Genomic DNA, 26,506 nt, shown 5'->3' with positions numbered 1-26,506 from the left:
GGAGTCCGGGGTGAGGCATGTTGGTTCTGACATTTAGCCCTTGCGGATCGCAAATAGGTCTGTACATCCAGTATGAAAAATTACATTTTTGACCAAAAAATCAAGGTTTGTAAATTTAGAAAAAATATAATATTCATGCATAAAGAACTACTACACATCATAACAATATACAGTATTAAGGCTTTGCTTACCATAGAAGAGCCGTAATAATTGTGGGAAGTTGCATATCAGTTGGGGTGTGGTGTCACAAATTATGCATTTCTGTATACAGAATGATAGAGAAACAATCCTACTAAGCCAAAACCATAAATATGTGTTTATTACTTCTCAGTTGAATTATGCAGTACGCAGGAAGTCAGTCAATATTGAGAGAAATACCGAAAACATTCACCAGCTTCCCACCAAAGTTTTGTGACAGAGGCAAATAAACAAGCCACGATTGTGGCCAGGAAACCCATACTGATAAAGCCACAATTGTGACCAGGAAACCTGAAAGGGTTAAGATGAAAGTGACCAGCCTCACTCATCTCCTAGTGGCATTATGTGAGCAGTAAACCCCAACCACCCCTTGGATATAAACCTGCACAGGCTCAGTCTGATTGAAGTGCCCTAATTACCCAATAAACCACCAGGCACCATAATTTGATTATATGGTTACCACCCAGCATAGTTAATGGTTTCCAGGCGTACAGGAAACCATTTGGCTTGTTGCTTAGTGTACAATCACCCGTAGACAGAAGGAGGAGGAAAAAATGAAAGAAAGAAAGACAGAAGTGGAAGGAAGGAAAGAAGAGAGGAAACGGCAGTTACCCAAGAGCAGCACTATATCGAGTGAGTGGATGGTGAACACACATCGAGTCTCATGCTTAAGGTGGCATAACATCCTATACCCTTTTCAATAGAAAATTTATCCTTAACAAGTACTGACCGAAATTTTCAGTTCATTACCTCACACATTTCATTTTCATTAGTATAGGTTTTTCCTTCATCTGTCAAACAGTGTATCTGGTCTTTAATTTTAATTTTGTGACTCGATTCACAGAAGTATAGAAAAGCTTGGGAGTGAGAGCTTGTGCACAGATGTGTGTGTGTGTGCATGTGTGTTTGTGTGCAAGTTTGTGCATTTGTTCTTGATGTGACGTCCTTTTTACTAACGTTACAAATACTTCACAGTCTGCAGTGATGAGAGAAGCCCGAGTCCTGGTGTTACAGTAGGTGCTACCCCTGAGGACTCTGTTGGTCGCATCCTTGACACTGCACTGACAGCTGCCGAAAGGGAGATGGTCATGAAAGTGGAGGCAGCACGCAACCCAGATGATCTCAAGCTCTTTGCAAAGTGAGCCTCCAATCTTTTTCTTTTAAAATGCAACAAAAATGAACCTGATTTTCAGAAGCAAGACAGTTTTCATTTTTTATAACATAATGTGCTATCTACCTACCTGTCTACAGCCAGACAACGTAGTCCCATAAAGAATGGTCATTTGTCTTTGAGTTAGTTGTTTGATGGGGAGGGGCACTGACGCTCTGCCAACCCACTTGATGACACATAGGGAATGTGTATGGGTTGGTTATATGGTTACCACACAGGGTTATAAATGGTTTCCTGGCTTACTGGATACCATTTGGCTTGTCACTCAAAGTAAAGCCACCTGAAAAGGAAAGAGGAGAAATCAAAAGTGACGGGAAAGATAGGAGAAATAGGAAGAGAGAGGACAGACACAGAAAAAGAGTGACTAAGGTGAAGGAAGAAGTAGGCAGCACAACATCAAGTGACTGGAAGATGGTCACCAGCACCTGTAGTCACAGCACATGACTCTGAGGTTGTCATTATTGTACCCTGGCAACCTGCCATTCAAAAGTGCGTCCGATTTCGTATCATATTATACTCGAATCTTATTATTATGCATGAATATATTATACACGAATATTATTATGCACGAACATATTATACACGAATCACATACATCTCATACACAAAATCGGACACACTGTTGAGGGGTCGGTTGCCAGGGCACGATAATACCAACCTCAGAATCGTGCGCCTCGACTACTATGTAGTTAACTTTATGTTTTTTGTTTTATAATCACACTGTTCTAGAGCATTATACACAACACACACACACACACACACAGTATGTATATATAGTATATATCTGTCTGTCTATATTTATCTATCTACCTATTTATATATATATATATATATATATATATATCACTCATCTTAAATGTCAGGAATCTATCTATCTATCTATCTATCTATCTGCCTATATGTATATATATTACTGTATATATATATATATATATATATATATATATATATATATATATATCACTCTCATCTTAAATGTCAGGACCAACTGCCTAGCCCCGGGCTTCTATGCTCCTCATGGGGCAGCACAGGATTGGGTGATGGATGGATATACATATATATATATATATATATATATATATATATATATCATCCATCATCATCATCATCCGGACCTCCTTTCCCACCCTAGGGCACCCACTGCAAATTGACTTTGGACCTACACACAGAATTGCTATAGGAGAATTGTCTGTCTTTGCTTTGTGTTTCCACCTCTACCAAGTGAATTTTTTGGGCAAGAAGGAACTGGCAACTCCTCTGGTGTTGGCAGGAGGTGGTGAAACACTCAGCACGTCAGTGCTTGCCCAGAAGTGAGAATGGGAGTATATGTTCCCATCACTCCGAGCTTGCAGCTCCCTCTTTTTTTGGATGCATTACTGTTTGCCCTGTTATTTTCCTACAGTCGTGTTGTCATGCCTGGAAAGTACGGCTCAAGGGATGAGAGGGTCAGTATTATTGCATGGAGGCAGGATAATGTCCCCATCAACACGATTTGTGAATGTACAGGACACGCAAAGTCGACCGTCATGAAGATTCTTGCTGCAGCACGCGGCCTGCCACCTGATGTCGTACCAGAGCACAAGCATGGCGGTGGAAAGAGGACGACTTCTAGAGGTACAGATACACTTCTGAAGAGGGAAGTAATCAAGAATCCTCGACTGACAGCAGCAGAATTGAAGAGAATGCATCCCCAGTTGTTACAAGACATCTCAATTTGAACTATCCAACACCACTTGCAGAAGGAGCTGGGTTTGCCAAGCCGCACCACAGTCAAGAAACCGCTTCTCACTGACCGCATGAAGAAGCAGCGCAGTTAGTTTGCTAAGAAGTATGCACCGTGGACATCGGGTGAGTGGAGAAAAGTTCTATGAAAGCATATTTCAAGTGTTCCAGGTGCGTTCTGCCAAGGTTCGTTGTCCTGCCTCCCGTAGTCGATATGACTCGGCATACACAGTGCCGGCTGTTAAGCACCCACGATCAGTAACGGTATGGGGGTGTTTCTCAGGTGAAATGGAATGGGGAGGCCTTTACTTTCTTCTGAAGAACTTGATGATGAATGGTAGCCAGTACATTCAAGTTCTGAAAGATCATTTGTTAAACTTTTTTGCTATTCATGGGTGCAACTTTTTCATGCATGATTCAGCTTCATGTCACAAGTTAAGAAAGGTGACAAAATGGCTTCAGGATAATCGGATTGAGGTCCTCAACTGGCCTGGCAACAGTCCGGATCTAAATGTGATAGAAAATTGCTGGGCAAAGATGAAGAAAATCATGGCAGAGAAGACGACACCCAATCTGGACAACCTCAAGGCTGAACTGACAAATGTTTGGTGCAAAGAAATATCCTTAGATTACTTTAGAGATCTAAGTATTTCCATGCCAAAACGCATCCAACTGGTCCTGAAAAACAAGGGAAACATGATTTCATGTTAATGACTGGCATTTCATGAACAAATATTGTGATATACTATGATTTCTGTGTTTTTTAATACCTCGTGGGGAGAGGTCTTAAGTCAATTTGTGGTAGCTTTATATACATATGCGGTAAAACCTCAATATAACAGACTTCAGTAGACCGGAATTTGCTTTTATCAGACTTGAGGAGCTACCGGACTAAACTCCTATATATTGGAAAAACTCTGATAAAGCCAGAGGCAGTCCAGACCGCCCGACCACTTCATTTATGTTCACCACAATAAGATAAATAAAAGACATGTTTATCAGTGTACAGTACAGTATTATTATCTATACTATATCATAAGCACTTTAAAAGCCGTTCATACGATCCAGACTAATGTCTGATATATCAGAAAAAGTCCGGTTTAGCAGGGGGAAGTCCAGATGTCACGGTTTAGTAGGGGGAAGTCCGGATGTCGCTTTTATCTGAATTTTGCATTTTTCGGAATGGCATGGGCCCCAATTAGTCTGTTATAGTGAGGTCTTACTATATATATATATATATATATATATATATATATATATATACATACATACATACATACACATGGTAACCTGTTTATATATGGTAAGCTGATAAGTGCCGTCAAGAGTTTTTATGATGGTAGTGAGACATGAAAGGGTAACGGGACATCCAAGTGATTGGTTCACGATCAGTATAGGCGTGGGGTAAGGTTGTGTGATGTTCCCATGGTTGTTCAGTATGTATACAGTATGGATGGGGTGATGAGAGAAGTAAAAACACAAGTAATGGAGAGAGAGATGGCGTTGGTAATGAATGGTGATGGATGGAATATCGCAAATTTGTTGCATGCTGATGATGCAGTGCCACTTGCAAATACTGGACAAGAGCTTGGTAGACTAGTGTAGAGTTTTGTAGATGTCTGTGAATGTTGTGCCTTGAGAGTAAATGTAGAAAAAAGTAAAATGATGGTCATTGAGAGAGAAATGACTCCCAGTGCGATGTTGTACTGAATGGAGAGAGACTGGAATTGTTGAGAGAGTTCAAATACCTGGGTACAGTGATAGAAGGGAGAGGAAAATGTGCAAAAGAAGTGAAAAGTAGAGTGACACAAGGAAGGAAGGTAGCTGGTGTTATGGATGCCTTGATAAAAAACAGAGGCTTGAGTGTTGCAAATGCACGAGACTTACACGAAAGAGGGTTAGTGCCAACTTTAACATATGGATGTGAGACTGTGGTGTGGCATGAATATGAAAATTCAAGAGTGAGAGCAGTGGAAATGAGACTGCTGAGGAATGTATGTGGAATGCAGAAAGTGGATAGGATACGGAATAATGTGATTCGTGAAAAACGCAGAGCGAGGAAGTCTGTGGACACCAGAATCGAAGAGAGTGTACTGAGATGGTTTGGTCATGTGGAGAGAGTGGATGACAATTGAGTGGTGAAAAAGGTATATCTGAGCGAATCAGAAAGAGGGAGGCGGCGAGGTCAACCAAGAAGATGGTTGAGGGTTATAGTGGATGAGTGTGTGAGGAAGGGAGGTGTGGAAGTTGATGAGGTTAAGAGACTGACAAGAGACTGAGCTGGCTGGATGAATTATGTGTGGAGAAGCACATAACCAGGGATCTGGCACCCCTTTTTAACGTGACAGCATTTGGATTGGCTGTATCAGGTAGATATATGTGAAGCTACAGAATGTGGTGAAAGTTTTTGGCGTATCGGATAGATCCAGGATTCCGTGGGCTTGAATGATGAGTGATAGGAAGCGTGGTCTATTGAACTGGGCAAACTCAGGCTGTCTGGATGTTGTTACTCCTCGCCCTGCCCCAGGGTGGGAAAGGAGGTACCAACCAATGTTGTAAATTAGTACCTATCATTTTCCTTCCTCAGACTGTGCATCTACTTTCGAGGACAGCACCACATTGAAGAAATGATGTACCGGGCAAACCTGCGAAGGTCACAGATTCTTTATCTCATTGACAAGTTTCGCTCTGTGCTACTAACCTGCCTTCATCCTGACCACTCCATCACCCTTTCCACTCACACCCAGTCACACCATGTCGGAGTTGCATTAACATAACCCTAGTCCAGCTTAGCACACACCTTTTTCAGAGAGGTACAAAGTTTAGGTGGAGCTAACCTAATCTAGTCCATCCTAACTTGGCTTTTGAAGCATTTCAAAGTAACGATCTTTATCTTCCCTGTCAAAAAAGGATCAGAACATAGAAGACATTATAATTAAAAGTCGTGGAATATTCCAGGAGAGAATTCAAGTGAAGTTGTGTGGCTAAGAAAATGAAGCTTATATGTAGTGAATTTATACCTTATTTATAATATCCAGTGGTTTCAAAATGCGGGAAAAATAGCTAGAAACAATAACTTTGGAACTTGTGCATGATTTCCACAATATCACTGATTTTGATTATACACTTCTCATACCTGCCTACATTGGATTCCAATGGCAGGTTTGATATTTTTATTGTAAAATTTTAATTATGTGATAGAGTATATTGTCATTTAATGAAATTATTGTACAGTATTTCATTTCTCTACTCCATTTATCTTTGATGGAAAAACACTCAGTACAGTGCAGAAAATTGTGTATAAATGATTTGAGTTTAATTGGTTGGCTTCCAGTAGTGGGAAAATACATGAAATAAAACCTCCAATATTCTTAACTCATTTTAATGGGTAGTGCTTTTCAGAATGAAGGTATGTGACTCAAACTACAAAATATACACTTGTGAGAACGAACAGCATTACTATGATAATGTGACAAGCTGTCCTGCATTGGAGATGTGTTGAGAGCTGTGAATCTATTGCTATCCCAAGATACAGAAGACCACAACACATCCCACTGACCTTATCCTGTTCTTTATAAGTATTGTTTTATCCCCTTCATTTAAGTGGTGTATTTTAAAGGCTTATTCTTACTACCTCCAGATGATCTTATTCAACTTCAAAGGGACCTCTTGCAGTTAAAGAGTTAGTGAAGGCCATAATCTGCCTAGTCTAGTTTGACAAGTCTTAATCAATTGCTGAAGAAAAACTTTGAAAGTTGCAAGAATAAAATAAGAACTGTCATGGGATTGAAGGGGTTAACTGAATGGAAATAATTTTATAGAGCTGATTGTACAGAGAATAGTGGCAAATATAAATAACAGATTCCAGCTGATGCCATTAGCTGATCTCCATATATTATTTCACGATGTAGATTTCCTTTATTATAAGTATGTGTACTTTACGGTCACAGATGGCATGATTGTCTTGAAAGTCCAAGCGTGGAAGAAGCAAACCACCACTTCTTTCTAGTCCTTTTGGTCCTGGGACATGAAATAAACATTAGATTTTATTCTTAACACGTTGAATCTGGACAAATATAAATTGTGTCTTCACTTGGGATCACTAAATGAAATGCTTTAGATTTTGATCTTAACCCTTGTAAGGCAACCCTACAACTCCAATAACATGTTAGGTGACCTGGGGTCTGCCAGACCCCAATCTTTAGAAAATCACCAAAAATACTTACAACACCTTTATTCAAACAATCACTAGTACACAATTTCTGTAGCCCTTTTCCTTCAATTTGGTGCAAAATTTATGAAAATACAGGTGATGAAATATTGTAAGGAAAATTAAAATGAAAAACATTGACAAATTTTATACCAACTGAAATTAATGGCTACCATACCAAACTGGTATGTTCCACCAGTTTTCTATCAATGCCTGCCGTAGACCAATGGCCAATGTATCTTTAAGAAGAAAGAGAAGCACATGTCATGGTAAATAATTTTTGGTATGGAAGATATATATGGGGAAAAAAAATCACAGGTTAGGTAACCTGGGGTCCACTGGACCCCAAAAGCCCTTTAACACGAAAACAGAGCCAGATCCCGAACTGACCCCATCACCTCCCTGAACTAGTCTACTAGTCAGGAAGGTAGAGGGAAAACCAGATCCCAAGACCTTATAGTAATATATGAAAAACACTAAGAAAAATAGCATGGGGTCCAATAGACCCCAGGTTACCTTACAAGGGTTAAGTATTGTATTATTACTGGGTCAGAGCATACGCAGTCACCTAACAATAGAAGTGAATAGGAAGCATTAATATGAGTGGCAGGGTCAGAATAAGTATTTTTCAAGGTCACTGCATCAGATGCAGCATTCTCTCTGCATATAACCTGACACTTAAATCCCGGAAGTGGTGGCCACAAACAAATTGCCTCCTACATTGCCTGAGCTTAAGACAGATATCCCTGAACACTCCCACCTCTTGCTGCTGATAGCTTGGTAATATAAAATCAGTATCAGTTTCACTTTTATTACAGTTCGATTACATCGATTACATGGGTGGATTTTCATTCACAGAACATTCCAGCATTTTATATAGTAACTGGTGGACTCTGCATATATATGTATGACTTAAACATATGTTTTAAATACAGATAATGTTTTCGGTTATTAAAGTTTTATAGGCATTAATAAACCTAAGTGTGCTTGTATATAATGGTGAAGTGTACACAAGAACTCATATGGATATGCATACAGTACAGTAATATTATTTATTGATTATTACTATGATGGCTTTGTTTATTCCACAACGTAATGTAATTGTGTGGTACCATCATCATCTTTATCATCATCAAAAAATGATTCTGTGCTTCCTCAGAAAACCTTGAATTGGGGTTAGCTGTGGTACAGATGAAGGTTTTCTATGGACTGGCAGCTTAACCTAGCATCAAAACCACCTACCACAATTGCACCCTGATATTTGTTGCCCTTAGCAAGAATTAAATTTCCAAGTAGATCCACATCAGTGAAGTAGTTGAAGTCAACAGTCAGGCCTCTGCAATATAAGCCTTAGAATTGTCAGTCTCTGAAGTAGCTGTGTCTTTTGTTTCACTGAGTTAGTCTGCTTATCTCTCAACCCATAGCCTGATGCCATAATCCTGGATGGGGTGGTCACAAACAGATTGCCTCCATATCACTCTGTCCTCCAACATCAGGTAATCCTCTCTTCATCCCACACCATTTATTCATGTGCCTCCCCTCTCGATCCTCCCACCTTATACTTGGTCTCCCTATCCCCCTTACTCCTCCCACCTCATTCACATATAATCTTTTTGCCAGTTTCTCAATCACCGTATGATTCATCTGGCTAGACCATCTCAGATTACTTATTAGAGATGATTACATCATCATCCAGCCTCCAAACAGGAAAAGGATAACAGATACATCCACCCTCTGTATTCGATCATACCATATATGCACACATTCTTCTGCCCTTCAGTCACCTGACTTTCTTACTGTTCATATTTCACCAATTCAAATATTTCATATCAATGTACATAACCCACCTGCATACATTTCTCAAAAATCCAACACTGTCACTCTGGACTTTTGGTACTCAGGTACACCAGTGTCACATCCACACATTACTGTAGATAATAACACTTTTATGACCTTGGCATAAGCCCCTTGCTACACCTCCAAATGAAACCGAGTGCTCATTATCCTCCCACCATCCTTCTGTAATATCATTCAGGTTTTTTCAAATAAAATCTTTTTCACCCATGATACAGTATTCCAGTTTCATTATGTTTTGTATTGTAAATGAATTCAGTTGATTTCTTTACACTTAGGCTGAATGGAAATATGTATATGAATTTGATTAGTTTTAATGATGATGATGAGACCCATTCATTTATCACAGGGGATGGGGGTGTTTGAATGCTGAAATTATTTTATCTCAGGATTGGCATAATGTAAGCACAGCCACATACTTTCCTCTAATGCCAGTTTTAAACTAATGCCAGTTGAGTTTATTCAGCTTAAGGGTGACCATTCTGTGTGAATGGGTTTGACCTACTTCTGGACTATTACTTTGCATTCACTATCAGATATTACCCCTCACATTGACAGGCCTAGGACAAGTCTGCAATGGTGTCATTACAGTTAGGAAGCAGCATAGCACTATCAACATACATCAGATCTGAATTACTCCATCTTTCACCATTATTCACCATTTCACTCCAGTTCTCATGGAATGTATACATGATAAATGTGAAGAAGGTTTCACAGAATAGACATGACACAGCTGTGGGGGGGTGGGATGAGGGCACCAACCCCCCATCCTCTTTAACAAGAAACTGAACATGAAGGCTGTCATTTAGACCTTTATTTGTCATTTTTTATTTACTCTTTGAGCTACTAATGAATTTAATGGGTTGTTTTTCATACTGTTTAACTACTGTATTATATTTAACGTTTTTTATTAATCTAGAAACTATTTTGATACTTTCCAAGCAGCAGTATCTCAAGAAGACAGCCAAGATTTAGGCTCACCCTCCTTAACAAAATCATGACATCTCCCTTGAGAGTAATAAAGTAAATAAAATAATGAGGGCCTGTAAATGCAAATAATTAGAGACAAAAATGAAAGAGGCTGACTTCATAATATAAGACTACAGTGCCTATGTTCTAATGTTGGTTCAGTTGATTTAGTTGTAGGTGTAGTTGTTACGGTTGTGGTTAGTATAGCTGTCATTATGGTTGTTCTAATTGTACATGTGATTGTACCTGCAGTTGTGGTTGTTTAATTGTACCTGTGGAAATGTAACCGTAGGTATGGTTGTTGTAGTTGTAGCTGTAACTGTAGTTGTGGTTGAAGTTGTAGTTGAAGCTTTCACTGTAATTGTGGTTGGTGTAGTTGTAGCTGTGGTTGGTAAAGTTGTAGCAGTGGCTGGCATAATTGTAGCTGTGGTTGATGTACCTGTAGCTGTGGTTGATGTAGTTATAGCTGTGGTTGGTGTGGTTGTAGCTGTGATTGGTGGTTTTTGTAGCAGCATTAGTCTTGTTTACATCAGTAATGATCAGTTGTTTCTATGAATAAGATTCTAGTTCATCCACATTATCTTGGCAGAAGTTTTTGTTTTTGTAGCCTATTTCCTGTCACTCACTGCCTGAGTAAGACACTGTTGCAGTTCTGTTTCATTTCCATAATATTTCTTTATGACTGACATCTTATGCTTGTGTTAATCTCTTGTTGCAGCTCAATGGCAGAATAAGACAATACTGTGGCCCTGTGTCCTGTACATAGCACCTCTTCATAACCAGAATCATATTAAAGTGTTCTTTTCTCTTATAGCTCAGCATTCAAGATGGAGGGTAGGAAATTTTAGGCCTAGTTAACATGGATGGAATATAGTTGTGGTGGACAGAGCTAAGTCAGGCATAAGATTGGTCTGGTCCTTGTTGTCATTAGGATGACTTTGACAACAATGCGGATGAAGCTGATGATGATGACAGTGACAATTCTGGTGATAATGAAGACTCTGAGAAGGAAGGAGAGGGTTCCACATGGGAGGATTCTGGTGATGGGGTCAGTGGTGAGGCCAATGACGATGATGACAGCAATAACATAGAGGATGAAAGAGATGATGCTCGTCCAGATAGTGGCGGTGGTGATGATGATAATGATGGCAGCAGTGATGAAGGTGATGATGAAACTAATGATGGCAGTGAGGGAAATGACGATGACATTGATGATGACTCATACACTCTGGATGGAAATACATAGGGGGAGGAAGAATTTGAACTTGGTAACACTGAGGGTAGTGTGGTTCCTGAAGAGGTGATGGAGGGAGGTGCAGTAGTTGATATGGAGGAGGCAGGAATGGTGGTGGGGACGGTGCTGACAGTGGTCCTGTTTGGGCAACCTGCAATGGAAGAGTGACATAATTTAGATTATGGTGCTGGGGCTGGATATACAAACAAACTTAAGGTCAATTCCTGTCATAGTTAAGTTTTCCTAGGAAGAAAAAAGAGACAGGAAATTTCTTCTTATGCTTTCTTTTCCTTTTTGCAAAAACGAAAATAACTATGATGCATTTTGTCTCATGACTATGATTTATTTTTGCAGAAAAAATGAGAGATGAAAAGATTGTACTTTTTTTTTTCATGTCCTTCCAGCAAAAAATATAATCTAACCTATGATAATATAATATTCTTCTTGCAACCAAGATGTAGTTTTTTGGGGGTAACAAGAGACTAGGAAAGACTCTACTTTCTCCTCTCCTCTCCATGTTGACAAGTGGATAAAATGAATGGGAGGGAAACACGGGAAAGAATCTGAGTCCAATAAAATGAGAGAAATAACGAACTTAAACATTTTAATCTGATGATGTATTTTCTGTTTCATTCTTACTATATCCATACAAATATTTTTTCAGGTAAAGAGAATTTTTTCTTACTAGATGGGTTTGGTAAAGCCTAAATAAAACCTTTCAGTGCAGGGAGCCTTTCCTAAGATGGGTATGATCATCTCGGCATTGTTAGGATAAAATGAAAGAAATGTCATAGTCCTCAAGGAACTGAGCTTTTTCCCATTTTTTCTTCCCACCCATTTTATCCAGTTACAGTACTGTACATACATGTATTGCTCCTTGTCATCTATCTTCAACCATCAACACCCACATCTCACACCAAGCCCTCTTCCTCCCATCATCCCCAGACATCACCTTTTGCTCCCCAAACCACGTCCCTACAACATCCTGGAGCGTGGTCAAAACCCTCGGCTCTGACCACCTCCCAGTCATCATCACCACCAAAACCAGGATCACCCTAGCTGGCCACATACACTAATTATAAGAGAGCCAACTGGGAGGCCTTCACAGCTGAAACAGAACAACACTTTGAAACATTAAACAGTACATCCATCACAAACATCAACACCGCTGTGCACACTATCAATGCAGTTATTCAAAACACAGACAAAAGACACATCCCTAGAGGCAACAGAAAGAGATGCAACCCCAACTTCACACCAGAAATTCAAGACCTCATCAGTCAGCGGGACACACTATGACACTCCCCAACACCCCATACACAAGACAGTACAACAAATACAAGAACTCAACACTCAAATAAACAATATCAGAACAGCAAACACTAAACTGGAATAATTATCTCCAAACACTTGACCACAAAACAAAGACCAGTAAACTCAACAAAACACTAAACAACATCACACTTTCCAACAGCAACACTACACAATCACATAGCCATCACAACAACAGACACCATACCTTCAAACAGACAACAAGCAAACACTCTTATCAATCACTTTTCATGTCAGCCATCTAACCCCCTGTTGCGACGACCGACGTGTCATCTGACGCAAGAGACAGTTCCCCACAGACCCAGACTTCGCACCTTTCACTTACAACCAGACGAAGCACATCAATAGCAACCTTGAGCACTCATCTGCTTGTGGACCAGACAGCTTAAGCAACATACACCTTAAACACCTTGGACCACAAGGCATACAAACACTCACCAACATGTCAAACTACAAGTACTTATACAACATAATACCCAACATCTGGAATCATGGCATTATCATCACTATCCCCAAACCCAACAAAGACCCCATGTTACCTTCTTCAGAGTGCCCCATCACACTCCTCTGCACCCCCTCTAAAGTCACTGAATGACTGGTACTACAACCAGGTACACCTCACACCCCCGTAGCCCCATCACAACATGGTTTTAGGCCACTACAGTCCACAAAAACTCTTCTTACAGACCTTACAGAGTTTGATGGAATGAATTCAGCTAGGCCACCACACAGAACACTCCTAGTCACACTGGACATTAGCAAAGCTTTTGATGTCATCCCCTGCCACAACGTCACAAACAAAATATTCAACACAAACATGCACAATAACACAAAAAGATGGCTGGCAAATTACTCAGCAGACAGATGTGCACATGTAACATTTGCCAGTCAGTCTTCGAACATCAGAAACTTCACAAGTGGCGTCCCCCAAAGATCTGTTTTATTCACTACACTTATACATGCATCCCATACCCACCCCACACACCACAGATACACATAGCTTCCAGTGCAGACGACATAACACTTACATGTACAGTACACACTAAAATGCAAACACAGCCGCACACATCCTCCAACCTTACCTCAACACACTACACGAATGGTTCATCACAAACAGGCTCAAAATAGCCTCAGCCAAATCCACAGTGACCCCTTCACACAGACTGGACAGCGGAACACAGTCACATTCCACACCGAACCATAAACAACACTCCCCTAACACACACACACACACACACAAAATCCGTGGTGTAACATACAACACATCAGTGTCATTTAAACAACACATCACAGACATTAAAGATAAATTAACACCAAGACACTGCCTTGAGGTCACTTGCCCATACAACTTCTGGACACAGCAAAGAAACCACCACAATAGTATACAAACAATATACAGTATACGTTCAGTGATGAATTATGCAGCCCTGCTTGGGCTCCTAACCTCTCTAAAACACACCATGACACTCTACAGACCATACAGAACAAGACCCTAAAAATAATCACAGGCTGCACAGCCACTACACCCACAGACCACCTACATCAAGAAACCAAAGTCCTCAAAGTCAAGGATCATCTAGACATGAGAGGCACCCAAATTCTCGTTGCAGCCTCCACAAACCCACAACATCCACTACACTACATGGCAGCACATCCACACACACCAAGGAACATCAAACAACACCCAGGACATGATATCATACACAAATACTGTCATCTCTCTCCCCTTGCCTGCCTCTGACCAGCTTCCAGAAGCATATCCATACTCATATCACTCACTGCTTTATTCAGTCATTTAAAGACAACACACAGCTGCCTGCACGGCTTCTCAATATCCACCCTTCTGAATCCTATCTCCCTTGTAAGGGCAGGGTCCATCTGGCCAGGCTGGGATGTGGGCATCATCCAGCCCTCTTAAGTTATCAGAAGAGGCTGGATGACCTCGTCGCTGATTCCTGTCCAGGGTGCAACACAGCACCCCATACTATTAAGCTCATTGTGGAAGACTGCATTGCACAAAATCGCCTTCGTCAACAACACAACATACACTCATTGAAAGCTCTGTGGGACAGCCTGGTCTCAGCCGTGGCCTTCTGTAGGGCCCGGACACACTTGCCCCCGAACATGTGATTGTCAAGAGGAAACGAGGCTCAGGGGTCCGTCCAACGTTCAGGTTCGAATAATGAAGCAGCTCTAACCCGGTGCATCGTTTCATCTTGTCGATCACATGTTTGGGGGCAAGTTTGTCCGGGCCTTAAGGACTCGAGATTGTTCGGCCAGACTGCCTAGGGAACAACTGCTACTACTACACTACTTTCGAATGAGAGGAGACTAATGCAAGTCACACAAAACATTACTTCTGTGGTCAATGGAAAACTGGTGATAGGGAGAGAGGGAGCTCATTTCATTTGCCATCAGAGTCTGCAGCTTACCCATCCTCATTTGCCGATAGTATGTTTCATGTGGTTTGAAGATACAGTATTTCATCATACTTTCTGTGTTTAAGGGGCGGCTTCCCGTCCCTAGAACGCCTAGAGTGCAGCTGGGTTCCCTTTCTAGACCGGAGCTTAGACACAGTAAGAGAGGAACAGGGCATAAAAACACAGGGCGATAACCTTACACGTGTATTGACAAATTCACTACTGTAGAACAGGAAGACGTGTACACAATATAGGTGGGTTTGGAGTATCTCGCAGGATACTAGCCAGACAGGAGTCTTAATTCAGGTCTGGGAAATACGCAGCCTTTAGTCACTGCACAAGAGGCTCTTTTACACAAAGGAGGTGAAACACAGGTGTTATAAGTTCAGGGGAATTTGTTCTGGCACTTACTCAAGTTCTAGTTTTTTATGGTAATACTGGGAGTTGTGTCACTGTTCTCTGATTCTGGACTTACACAGGATGGCTGGACACTGACACTGAGTTATGGTAATAATACTGAGGGTTTGCCTCTCAACTCATACAAAATAGCTATACACTTTCTGGTGTTTTCCGTATTTCACTGATTTACACTGTCACTTATACCACACAGTATTGGCCTCTCGTTGCCAGCCTGCAAGAGCCTTATCTCACTGTCACTACAGGGGAATGTCACTGATCGGGGAAAGGGGTGGCATGGGGACAAAGTCATCTGCCTGGGGTAAGAGGAGTCCCGTCAGGAGTCCCTTCGTCCCGCAGCCACGGGACTACTCTCAGGGGCATCGTCTCTCGTCGAGAGTTTGGGCTGGACGTGGTGAAGGGCCACTCACTGCCGGGGCTGGGGACTGGGGTCTGGCCTTTGGGACTGAGACCGAACAAGTCTCTGAAGCACTCTTGCAGGCGCCTGGTGGAGGAAGGGCGTTGCCTTCAGTGGGGAGGAGTGAAGTCTCGCCCCGGGGTCCTGCGGGCGCCCTCGGAGGTCCGTTGGCTGCGGCCTCCTTCTCGTGGTGGCATCGTCAGGTTGGGGCTGTGGCGCTTCTGGCCGGAGTCCATCAGGGGAAGGTCCTGCTCGGGGGCCGACTGGATAGAGAAGTGTCCTGAGGATAATACCGGGCCTCTCCACCAGTCCTCAGGGCAGCAATCCTCCTCTTGGAGGTTGCCTCAGTCTGGGGGAACAGAGGGGAGGCCTGCGTTCCAGCAGGGCTGACCGCAGGTCACCCTTGCATCCAGAGTCACAGGGGGCGAGGAGCTTTGGTGTCCCTCCCCAGCGCAGCTATGGGCTGTCGCTGGGTTCCCTTGGTCAACAGACAGAGGGCGGCTATGGGCCATCCCTATGCTGTCAGTGCGGCTTTGGGCCGTCCCCAGGGCCCGACTCCCTGATGGGAACGCAGACGAAATGCAGCTATGGGCCGTCGCTTGCCTATCGGCGCAGTACTGGGCCGTAACCGAAGTCCCGTATGGAGGGCGACATGTAGACGAGGAGCGGCTATGGGCCATCTCCTGCCTACGGGCGCGGCTATGGGCCGTTGCCGGTGTTGTGCTCTCCGAGGCAACTGCAGAAGGAGAGGGGGCATACCTTTCTCTCCCCGGCGCGGTTATGTGCCGTCGCTATTTCTGCAGGGGGCGTGGGCTGCACCTGGTGAAGCAGCTATGGGCCATCTTCTTATTGGCGGCCCGACTGTAGGCTGTGGCCTACTTTTGTGTGCCGCTTTTGGCTGTCACTGGGGCCTGGCTATAAGCCGTGGCCCTTTGGGCGGAGTGGCTATGGGCCGATTTTGCAGAGCGGCCATGGGCCGTCTCTTTATTTGAACGGCTTTGGGCTGTTGCTGGGGTGCTTCCTGGGGCTGTAGGGTCAGCTCCACCCTGATCCTGGCGAGGACTAGCTAGCCAGAGAGGTAGTGCACTCGGACTGGGGTGGTCTCGTCGAGCGCCTTCCAGGGAATAGGGGCGTGTGGCCTGGGCGCAGTTATGCCCGTATAGACTGGACATGCCGCGCACTCTGTCTACCTCTCCATAGTCTCCTCCTGAGGGTGTGGTGGCGACCTGGGTTGCCACGGTCGGTATTTCACTTTCCAAAATGTTTTTCTTTACTTACATATACCACCCTATATACACAGTGCACTGGCAGCAGCTCTGGGGAGGGATTTACTAAAAAACAGGCCCTCAGTTCCCTGTCATAACTTAGACCTATAATTGTTTTTGCAGGAAGAAAAAGAGGCACGGGAAGGTACAGTATTCTTCTTTCCATGTCTTTCATGCAAAATCATTTCTGACCTATGATAATTTTCCTCAATGAAGTTTTCTTTTTTTGGAGACGAAACAAGAATTGAGTAGAATCTATATTCTCCTTTCCATGTCGTCATCATCATCATCATCCGGACCTCCTTTCTCACCTTAGGGCAGGATGAGGAGTAGGAATGTCCAGACAGCCCAAATTTACCCAATCCAATGGGCCATGCTTCCATTCACTCACCATTCAAGCCCCCAGAATCCTGGCTTTACCTGATACGCCAAAAATATTCACCACGTTCTGTAGCTCCACATACACGTATCCGACAGAGTCAATTCGGATGCTGTCACGTTAAAAAGGGGTGCCAAATCCTTGATCATGCGCATCTAACAATATTCATCCATCCAGCTCGATCTCTTGTCAGTTCCCTAGCCTCACCGACTTCCAAACCTCTCTTCCTCACACACTCATCCACCATATCCCTCCACCTTCTCCTTGGCCTACCTTGCCTCCTCCCTCCTTCAGATTCACTCAGATATACAATACCTTTCCAACACTCTATTGTTATTCGTTCTCCACATGATCACACCATCTCAGTATACTCTCTTCGATTCTGGTGTCCACCGACTTCCTCTCTCCACATCTTTCACGAATCACACTATTTATTATCCTATCCACTCTCTGTACTCCACATACATTCCTAAGCAGACCCATCTCCACTGCTCGCACTCTTAACTTTTCGTTTTCATGCCACACCGTAGTCTCGCATCGATATGTTAAAGTTGGCACTAACACTCCTTCATGCAAGTCTTGTGCAGCTGCAACAGCCAAGCCTCTGTTTCTTATCAAGGTCTTCATTGCACCAGCTACTTTCCTTCCTTGTGTCACTCTACTTTCCACTTCTTTTGCACTTTTTCATCTTTTTTCCATCACTGTACCAATGTATTTGAACTCTCACCAGTTCCAATCTCTCTCCATTCAGTGTAGCATCGCACTGGGAGTCACCTTCTCTCTCAATAACCATCACTTTACTCTTTTCTACATTTACTCTCAAGGCACGATGCTCACAGACATCAGCAAAACTCTGCACTAGTTTACCAAGTTCTTGTTCGGAATTTGCAAGTAGTATTGCATCGTCAGCATATAACAAATTTGAGATATTCCATCCATCACCATGCACTGCCAGCGCCATCGTCCTCTCCTACTCTTGTTTTCACTTCTCTCATCATCCCACCTCTGTGTGTGTGTATATATATATATATATATATACATGTGTATATATATATATATATATATATATATATGTCTATCGATCTGTATATATCTATATCTATCTATCTATCTATCTATCTATATCTATCTATCTATCTATCTATCTATCTATCTATATATATATATATATATATATATATATATATATATATATATATATATATATATATATATATATATATATATATATATATATATTGAACAACCATGGGGATATCACACAACCTTGACGCACTCCCACACCTATCGTCGTGAACCATTCACTTAGATGCCCATTAACCTTTACACATGCTTCACTATCAACATAAAAACTCTTGACGGCACCTAGCAACTTGCCATCTACACCGTGCATGCGCAAAACCTTCCACAATCCTTCTCTGTCTACTTTGTCATATGCTTTTTCCTTGTCCCTCCCACAAAAACAAATCATAACTGAAACCCTGCTGTGGCAAACCATTTTGTTTTTGTCCGTTAACTTGCAGTCTTTTTCTTGGCAAGGAAGGTGATGTCATTCAGCCTTTGCCAAATAAGGATGATCTTTCTCAACCCTTTATCTTTCTTTTCCTCTCCTCACCTCATGGTTTCTCATACATCCTTGTCCATCCCAATATCCCAATACTCTACCCGTTTGTTCTCATCATCACCCACCTGCACCTCCGATTGCTACCCACTCTGCCTCTCTCATTTTTTCCATCCTCCCCTAAGTACTGCAGCAGAAATTAAGTTGCCTATCCTGAAGTGAGATTTTCAGATGTATTTTGGTCACCTTACCCCTGTAACTTTTGATTTGCAAAAAGTACGGAGGACAGGAAAATTCTACTTCTCCCTTCCCCTGTCCTTATTTTCAAAACAAAACAGCTCAAGATAATTCTTTCACTACCAAGATTTGTTGTGTATCCAGAACTTTCTTGGCCATTTGCATGGACCCCCGTTGCCTTACTGTCCTCAGCACGTCTACCCATGATGCATGAATATTTCGAGAAATTGTGCTGTAAGGAATTTAACTCTAACTCCCTACTTTCACACTCACTTCACAATCCTTTCTTACAGTAGCTTACTTCTCATTATGTCTTTGCAAGTAGGGTCACTTTGTATACCTTGGTATTGTCTGTAGCCCACCTTCTGCTTACTAATACCTGTTGGTTTCTATAATATCATATTCAAATATTTCAGCTATGAAACAGTCTGTTATCAGTCTTCCATCTGCCTAAGACATAAGTCTTTCAGATGTCAGGTGTTGCAAATGGAATGGGCTTTGAATTTAATGTGCTTTTGATTTCTCTCTGTGAAAACATTTTTTTTTTTTTTTTTCCCGAGTTTTGACTTTCACACTTTCATTTAGCATTAGAATATATAAGAGAAAGTAAGAACATCAGGAGAGAAGGGAAAAACAAAGCATTGATGATTCCCTAAGTTGATAGGTCTGTATGGCCAAACAGACTGAGTTTATTCAATAAAAACAACAACAACACTCTTTTAGCTTAGTCTTCCAGCATACAGTACTGTAACTAAAGAAGTAAAGACAGCAAGAATATCAGCAGAGACAGAAGGGAAAACAAAATGTGCATGTCATTCACATCATTCGAGCATATAGTAAGGAGGTATGAGAAAGCAAGTATCAGCAGCAGCAGGAAGAACAAAGCATTGATGTCACTCATACCTTTCTGACATACCGTAGGAAAAAATGAGAGAGAGCAAGAACATTCTTGGAGGGAAAAGTAAATAACAAAGCAGACACTCACACTGTAGACCGCAGTACTGGCCGGTGCCAATCCACTCGCCTTGGGTGCACACAATGGCCTCACAGTTCTCATACAGGATGTGTCCATGCCAGTACGACCGGCCTCGCAGCTGACAGCCTGTTGGAGGTAGTATTGTACATCCATGTCTGTACAGAGGCTGGAATAATATATACTTAAGTCCTTGTAGTACAAGTGCTCTCGTCTGTGAATCATGCCATTCTCTCTACCTGCCAAAAATTTCTAAATATTACTGTAGTGCTAAATCATCAGTATGCAAAATGTGTGAAGTGAAATGTTAAGAAAATGTCACTGCATGCTGTACATAATTACATTTTAATAAAGTTTATGGATATGCAAAGGCCATTACATGACTGTATACACTTTAGTTGTATAAATAATAATAGTATTGTTGTTCAATGGTTTGATGAATATGGACTTTAGTGATGCTTCTTATGTATCAGAATGTCGATATTTAGTTTAAAAAATTGCAGACTGATCTCGAATAAGCACCTGCATTTAGGATGTGAAGTACAGTATAGCGTGAGTACAGTATATACCAGAGCAGTCCTTTTAGCTTCATACAAAGGGAAAGGCCATTTCAGTTGCATAGTAAAGTATTTTTTGCGGTAGATGGGGATACCCATCATCCACTCACTCAGTGTAGTGTTGCCTTCAGGTAATTATACACCTGAATTGCAAAGTAAATGGTTTCCTGTAAGTCAGGAAACCATTTTCAGTACTAGCTGGGTGGTAACCATATTACCAAATGGGGCCTGGTGGTCTAGTGGGTTAAGATGTTCCAACTAATGGAGCCTGTATGGTATCCAACTGACAGGTGATTGAGGTTTATTGCTCACACTATATAATACCCAGGGACAAGTGAGGCTGGTCACCCTTGCCTTGCATGTCAGGATTGCGTAGCCTAGCTCCAGGCTTCTAAGCACCTGATGAGGCAAAAATGGATTGGATGATGGATGGGTGGATGGCAAGCAATTTTGAATGGCACAACAGTGATAGCGTTTGTAAAGATAGACGAATCTTGTGATGATGATGATGATGACTGTTGTTGTGGAGGGTGAGTCATGTGATGATGATGGTGATGATAGTTTTGGTGGGTAAGCCTTGTGGGTGAGGCTAGTAATGATGATGATGATGATGATGATGATAGTGATGATACTTGCAATGGATGAGTTTTGTTTTAATGATGATTATTGTGATGGATGAGATGAGTCATGATGATGACGATGATGATGATAGTAATAATAATAATAATAATAATAATAGTAATAATAATCTATCTATCTATCTATTGCCAGATTCCTTAATCTCATATGGGATGGCCACAAACAAATCGCCTCCATGTCGCCCTGTCCCCTGCCATTTCACTGTCCTGCTTCCAGCTCACACCCTCTCTCTCAACTACCTCTCCACTCCATCCCTTCATCTCATCTTTGGCCTCCCCCTCCCTCTTCCTCCCCCTCCACTTCACTCACATACATTCTTCTCGTCAGTCTCTCTCTTCATCCTCTCCACATGGTCAAATAATAATAATAATAATAATAATAAGAGTAATAATAATAACTCTATCTATCTACCTATTGCCAGACGCCATAATCCCGAAAGGGGTGGCCATTTGACTTTGAGTTATTTGTTTTACGGGGAGGGGCACTAACCCTCCACCAACCCACTTGCTGACACGTAGGGAGCACATATGGTTTGGTTATATGGTTACCACTCAGCGTTGTAAATGGTTTCTTGGCTTACAGGAAACCATTTGGCTTGTAACGCAGTGTAAAGTCACCTGTAAAGGAAAGAAAAACAATAAGAAGTGACAGGAAAGATGGGAGAAATAGGAAGAGAGGAGGGCAAGCTAAGGAAGAAGTAGGCAGCACTACACCAGGTGAGTGGATGATGGTAGGATAGTAATAACAATAATAAGAATAAGAATAAGAATAATTCTTATGATGATGATAAAGGGGGAATGATGATGATGATGATGATGAATGCTGCACTGAGAGTCTTGTGATGATGATGATGTGTTGGACTGGGAGAGATGTGTGATGATAATGATTTGCATTGTGATGAGGTGTGATGATGATCATGTAGTGCACTGGGTGAGCTGTGTGATGATAATGACTCGCACTGGGGAAGGTGTGATGCTAATGACTCGAATTGGGGTAAGGTGTGATGATGATGGTGATGATAATGATGGGTAAGTTGTAATGATGATGATGATGATGATTATTGTTACATTTAAGTGAGGTGTGATGATGATGAATATTACAGTAGGTGAGATGTGATGATGATGAATATTACAGTAGGTGAGATGTGATGATGATGACGTGTTGGGTGAGTTATGATGATGTTGATAATGATGATAATGATTGTTACATCTGAGTGAGGTGTGATGATAATGAACGTTACAGTCGGTGTGATGTGATGATGATGACTGTTATATTGGGCGAGGTGTGCTGCTGCTGGTGCTGGTGCTGCTGATGATAATGATGATGATTATGATTACTGCTGGATTAGGCGAGTCATGGGATAATTAATTTTTTTTTTCGTTTGCTATATGCGTCCGACTGTGAGCATGACAGTCCATTCCCTGACGCTCAGCAACCCTCCTTCCTGCCGTATATCTCCACACGTCACTCCTTCAGCACTAGCGCCCACCGTCCATGTTGAATACGTATTAGAGCTGTTTATATGCAGAACTGGTGTGTTGGTTTTAGCTCAGATGTAAACATTTATGGGCCACATCCGCTTGGAGTACCTCAACCCACCAAACCACAAGGCATCTATTTGGTTATTTGGTTACCACCCAACGTAGTAAATGGTTTCGTGGGTTGCAAGAAATCATGTTGCTTGTCACTCAGTGCAGAGTTACTTGAAGGTAACACTACATCGAGCGAGTGGATGGTTGGCGCCTCCACCTAGCAAATAATAATAATAATAATAATAATAATAAAATAAAAATATTAATAATAATATCAATATTATACTATTATTAACAACACTGACAATTACAATTATGTATCGCTATTTCATATTTACTACTACTACTACTTATAGTAGCCAAGGAAAGTAAAGCCTACCTCAAAACTAGGGTTCATCAAGTTTATGCAGACACAATACTCACGTTGTGGGTGTAGCCTACCTCCGTCATATGACAAACCTACTATAATAACCATTCCATACTTACAGTTTGGGTCGCTGAACAGCCCTGTATGGATCCAGCGTCGCCCCGAACACTGCAGCGCCTGGCATTTCTCGTACCGCGTCTGGCCGTGGATGTAGGACACATTCTTGAACTCGCAGCCTAGGGTACAAGTCAGTAAAGTAAGTAAATTACAAGTATAGTTACCCACTGAATCATCGGCACCTACAACAATGTCGTTATCCACAGAAATATACAGAATTGTTACCTAGACCAGCAGTTACCCACGGCAATACCCTTACCCACAGAAATAACATTACCCACAAAAAATTACACGTATTGTTACCCACAGAAATATTGCTACTCACAGAAATACAATAATTACCCTCTACGGAAGTATCATTACCTACAACAGCGTCGTTGGCCATAGAAGTATCATTACAGAAATATCACTACCCACAGGAGTATGCTTACTGAAATACCCACCCCAATGGGAGACCACGGGAGGGGTGGCGCAATACCCACCCCATGGAGGAGCCACGAACCGGATATTGCAACACCCACTCCAGAGGGAGACCACAGGGAGGCGCATAGGGCGCACGTAAGGCCCAGTCAAGACAGGCCTATGTCCCCCACTACCTTGCGCCCCTCTTCCTCTCAACGGAGCCAGAAACAGGATTGGGGTGGGACTCGTAGATATACAGTCCCAGGCAGCACCGCAAAGACGGCCACTGTTTGCACCAGGGGGAGTACAGCCACTGTACGTCTCCCTACTGTGACCCTAGAGAAGGGCAGAACTGCGGCGATGGCCACCGTCCATGCTGGGGAAGGGATGGACAGTGTACGCCTTTCATCTGCCACCTCCTCAGGGAGCAGGACCGCGGTGACGGCCACTGTCTGCACCGGGAAGGGACAGCCACTGTACGCCCTCCACTTGCTGTCCCAGGGGCACGTGGAATCGTGACGACGGTCACCGTCCGCACCGGGGAGGGAACGGCCACAGTACATCCCTCATCCACTGCCTTTGCGACCACCCTCACGGAGGACGTCCCTTGCTTGCCTCACCACCCACCCAGAGGCCGAGTGGGACACCCTTCTCTCTCTCCCCACAGGAGCAGTTCCCAGGCGGAGTTGCAGCTGGAGGAGATCTGGCGAGGCCCTGTAGTGAGTCTGGGGGTCTGTGCCCTGCAGCCAGCATCCCAGCGACGCCCTTTGCTGTCGGACTCCATGGGGAAGGGACGCCGCAGGCAGTTCCTGACAGCGACTTGACCCAAGTGAGACCCCAGGACTTCACGGCGTGACATCCCCAGTCCCATCGCTAAGCAGTCCTCCTCCTGGAGTGGACGCAGGGAAGCCTGCCTGCTTGCCCTGTTCGGCCCCAGTCCAGAGGGCCGCCATCCCCACCGAGGCCCCACTAGGGAAGGGCCTCCCTCCACACCGCCCAGCAGCCCACTCCGGACGCCCGAGCCCCCGGCAGTAGTCCCGTGCCTCCTGTGGGAGGGCATACCTGACGAGATCCCTCCCACACCCAGACGACACCTATGAGCAGCCCAAGACCACAGCAGTCTGGACCAGAGTCCATTTGTCCTACTGTGTCCCTTACCTTTTCAGTGTATTGTATTAATATTGTACTCTGTCTCTAGTTGTAACTAAGGTAATATATGTGTAAGATTGGGTGACCCGAGTATTTATGCCCTGTTTCTCTAGTTGTATACTCTAGACCCGGTCTTGAAAGAGAGCCCCGTATCAGTAGCTCGTGTTCAGAGGACAAGAAGTTGACTCTAGAACACGTAGCATAACACTTACCTACAGAAATATTGTTGCCAATAGGTCCGATAGTATTGCACATCCGTGATTTTCTTCACAAGTTTCGGTATATGACTATAAAGTAAGTTTTAGTTTTTTTTTTTTTTTAGTTAGATGTCGAAAGCATAATCAACCAAACAAGTGCCGTGTTATAAACAACAATTACTGTTACCCATGAAAGTATCGATACTGAGTATGGGTGATGTTTCTCTGTAAGAAGTTTTTGTTAACCCGACTCTCAGCCTAAGGACGTTTGTTTGATGGAATCTTGCTATCATCAGGCGATATAATTCAGCTTTGGAGATACTTATGAACTGTATGAGTTAGGTATACATTTACCCAACAGTATGAGATGCTTGAATTTCATAAAATCGTCTGCAAATGAGAATAATATTACTAAAACAGTGTGTCATCGTATTCAGGAGAGGGGGTTAACGGGAAAGAAAATAAGAGTGAATGCCCATAGGTTCGATGGATTTGAACCTAAAAAGTACTTTTCCACTCGTTCTGTATGTCTGGTTGTTGTGAGGAACCGAAAATTGAGGAGGATGCCATCTTATTTCATTAAAGAGTAAGATAAAAGAATATAGTATAGATTTACCGATACTGAAGCTACTGAACTGTTTTCAAATGTCTCATCGTTTATTTTCGAATATTAACCTTTTCAGTGTGATAGCGTTTTTTTTTTTTTTTTTATAGTTTATTCGTGTCACACCCAGATGATTTTTCCACAGGGTAGATTTTTCGAACCGGAGTTAGATATAACTAAGTTAAACACCTTCAGTACTAGACGTCTCCCCTGAATTGAATGAAAGTCGTCTGAAGGTAGCAAGAATAAGTTTAAGGTGGGTCGCTGATTGCAGACAAGTCATCGTCAGGGTAGGCTACTGCCGGTTTGTCTAGTTATTCTTAAAGGTTTGAAGGTTGAACGTATGAAGGTTTGGCGTTTTTGGTTGGTGGGGGGAGGGGTTGGGGACACTTACGAGAATTGGTCTCCTAAGCTGTTACCTTGCAGTTTTACTTCTTGTTATCAGGGTATGCGGCCGGAGCATGTATCCGGCTCAGGGAAGATGGACGCCCCTGCCCTGCACAGTCCCGGGTCGCCCCTGGGTAAGGTGTAGCACCCGTTAGGTGGTAGGTGGTGGTTACCATCGTCCATAGTGTGGGGCCAATCCCCGTAGCTGGACTTGCA

General features: G+C 42.7%; 2 protein-coding genes across 2 annotated transcripts in view; both read left to right on the top strand.

Annotated features, from left to right (window-relative positions):
• Positions 1-6,222, top strand: part of Nprl3 (GATOR complex protein Nprl3) — a 62,619-nt gene extending 56,397 nt beyond the window's left edge. The window contains exons 11-12 of the mRNA XM_080267159.1: positions 1,174-1,336; positions 5,679-6,222. Coding sequence (XP_080123285.1) covers positions 1,174-1,336; positions 5,679-5,868 — 353 coding nt within the window. The 3' untranslated portion in view covers positions 5,869-6,222. The remainder of the gene's footprint in view (positions 1-1,173; positions 1,337-5,678) is intronic.
• Positions 1-26,506, top strand: part of Ctu1 (Cytosolic thiouridylase subunit 1) — a 154,419-nt gene that overhangs the window by 68,151 nt on the left and 59,762 nt on the right. The gene's annotated exons all lie outside the window — the stretch shown is intronic.

This window comes from Coenobita brevimanus, chromosome 23 (assembly GCF_032717465.1).
Source record: "Coenobita brevimanus isolate Jiangsu-jjx chromosome 23, ASM3271746v2, whole genome shotgun sequence".
In the NCBI taxonomy this organism is placed as follows: Eukaryota; Metazoa; Arthropoda; class Malacostraca; order Decapoda; family Coenobitidae; genus Coenobita; species Coenobita brevimanus.
This window is presented reverse-complemented; position numbering and strand designations above follow the sequence as displayed.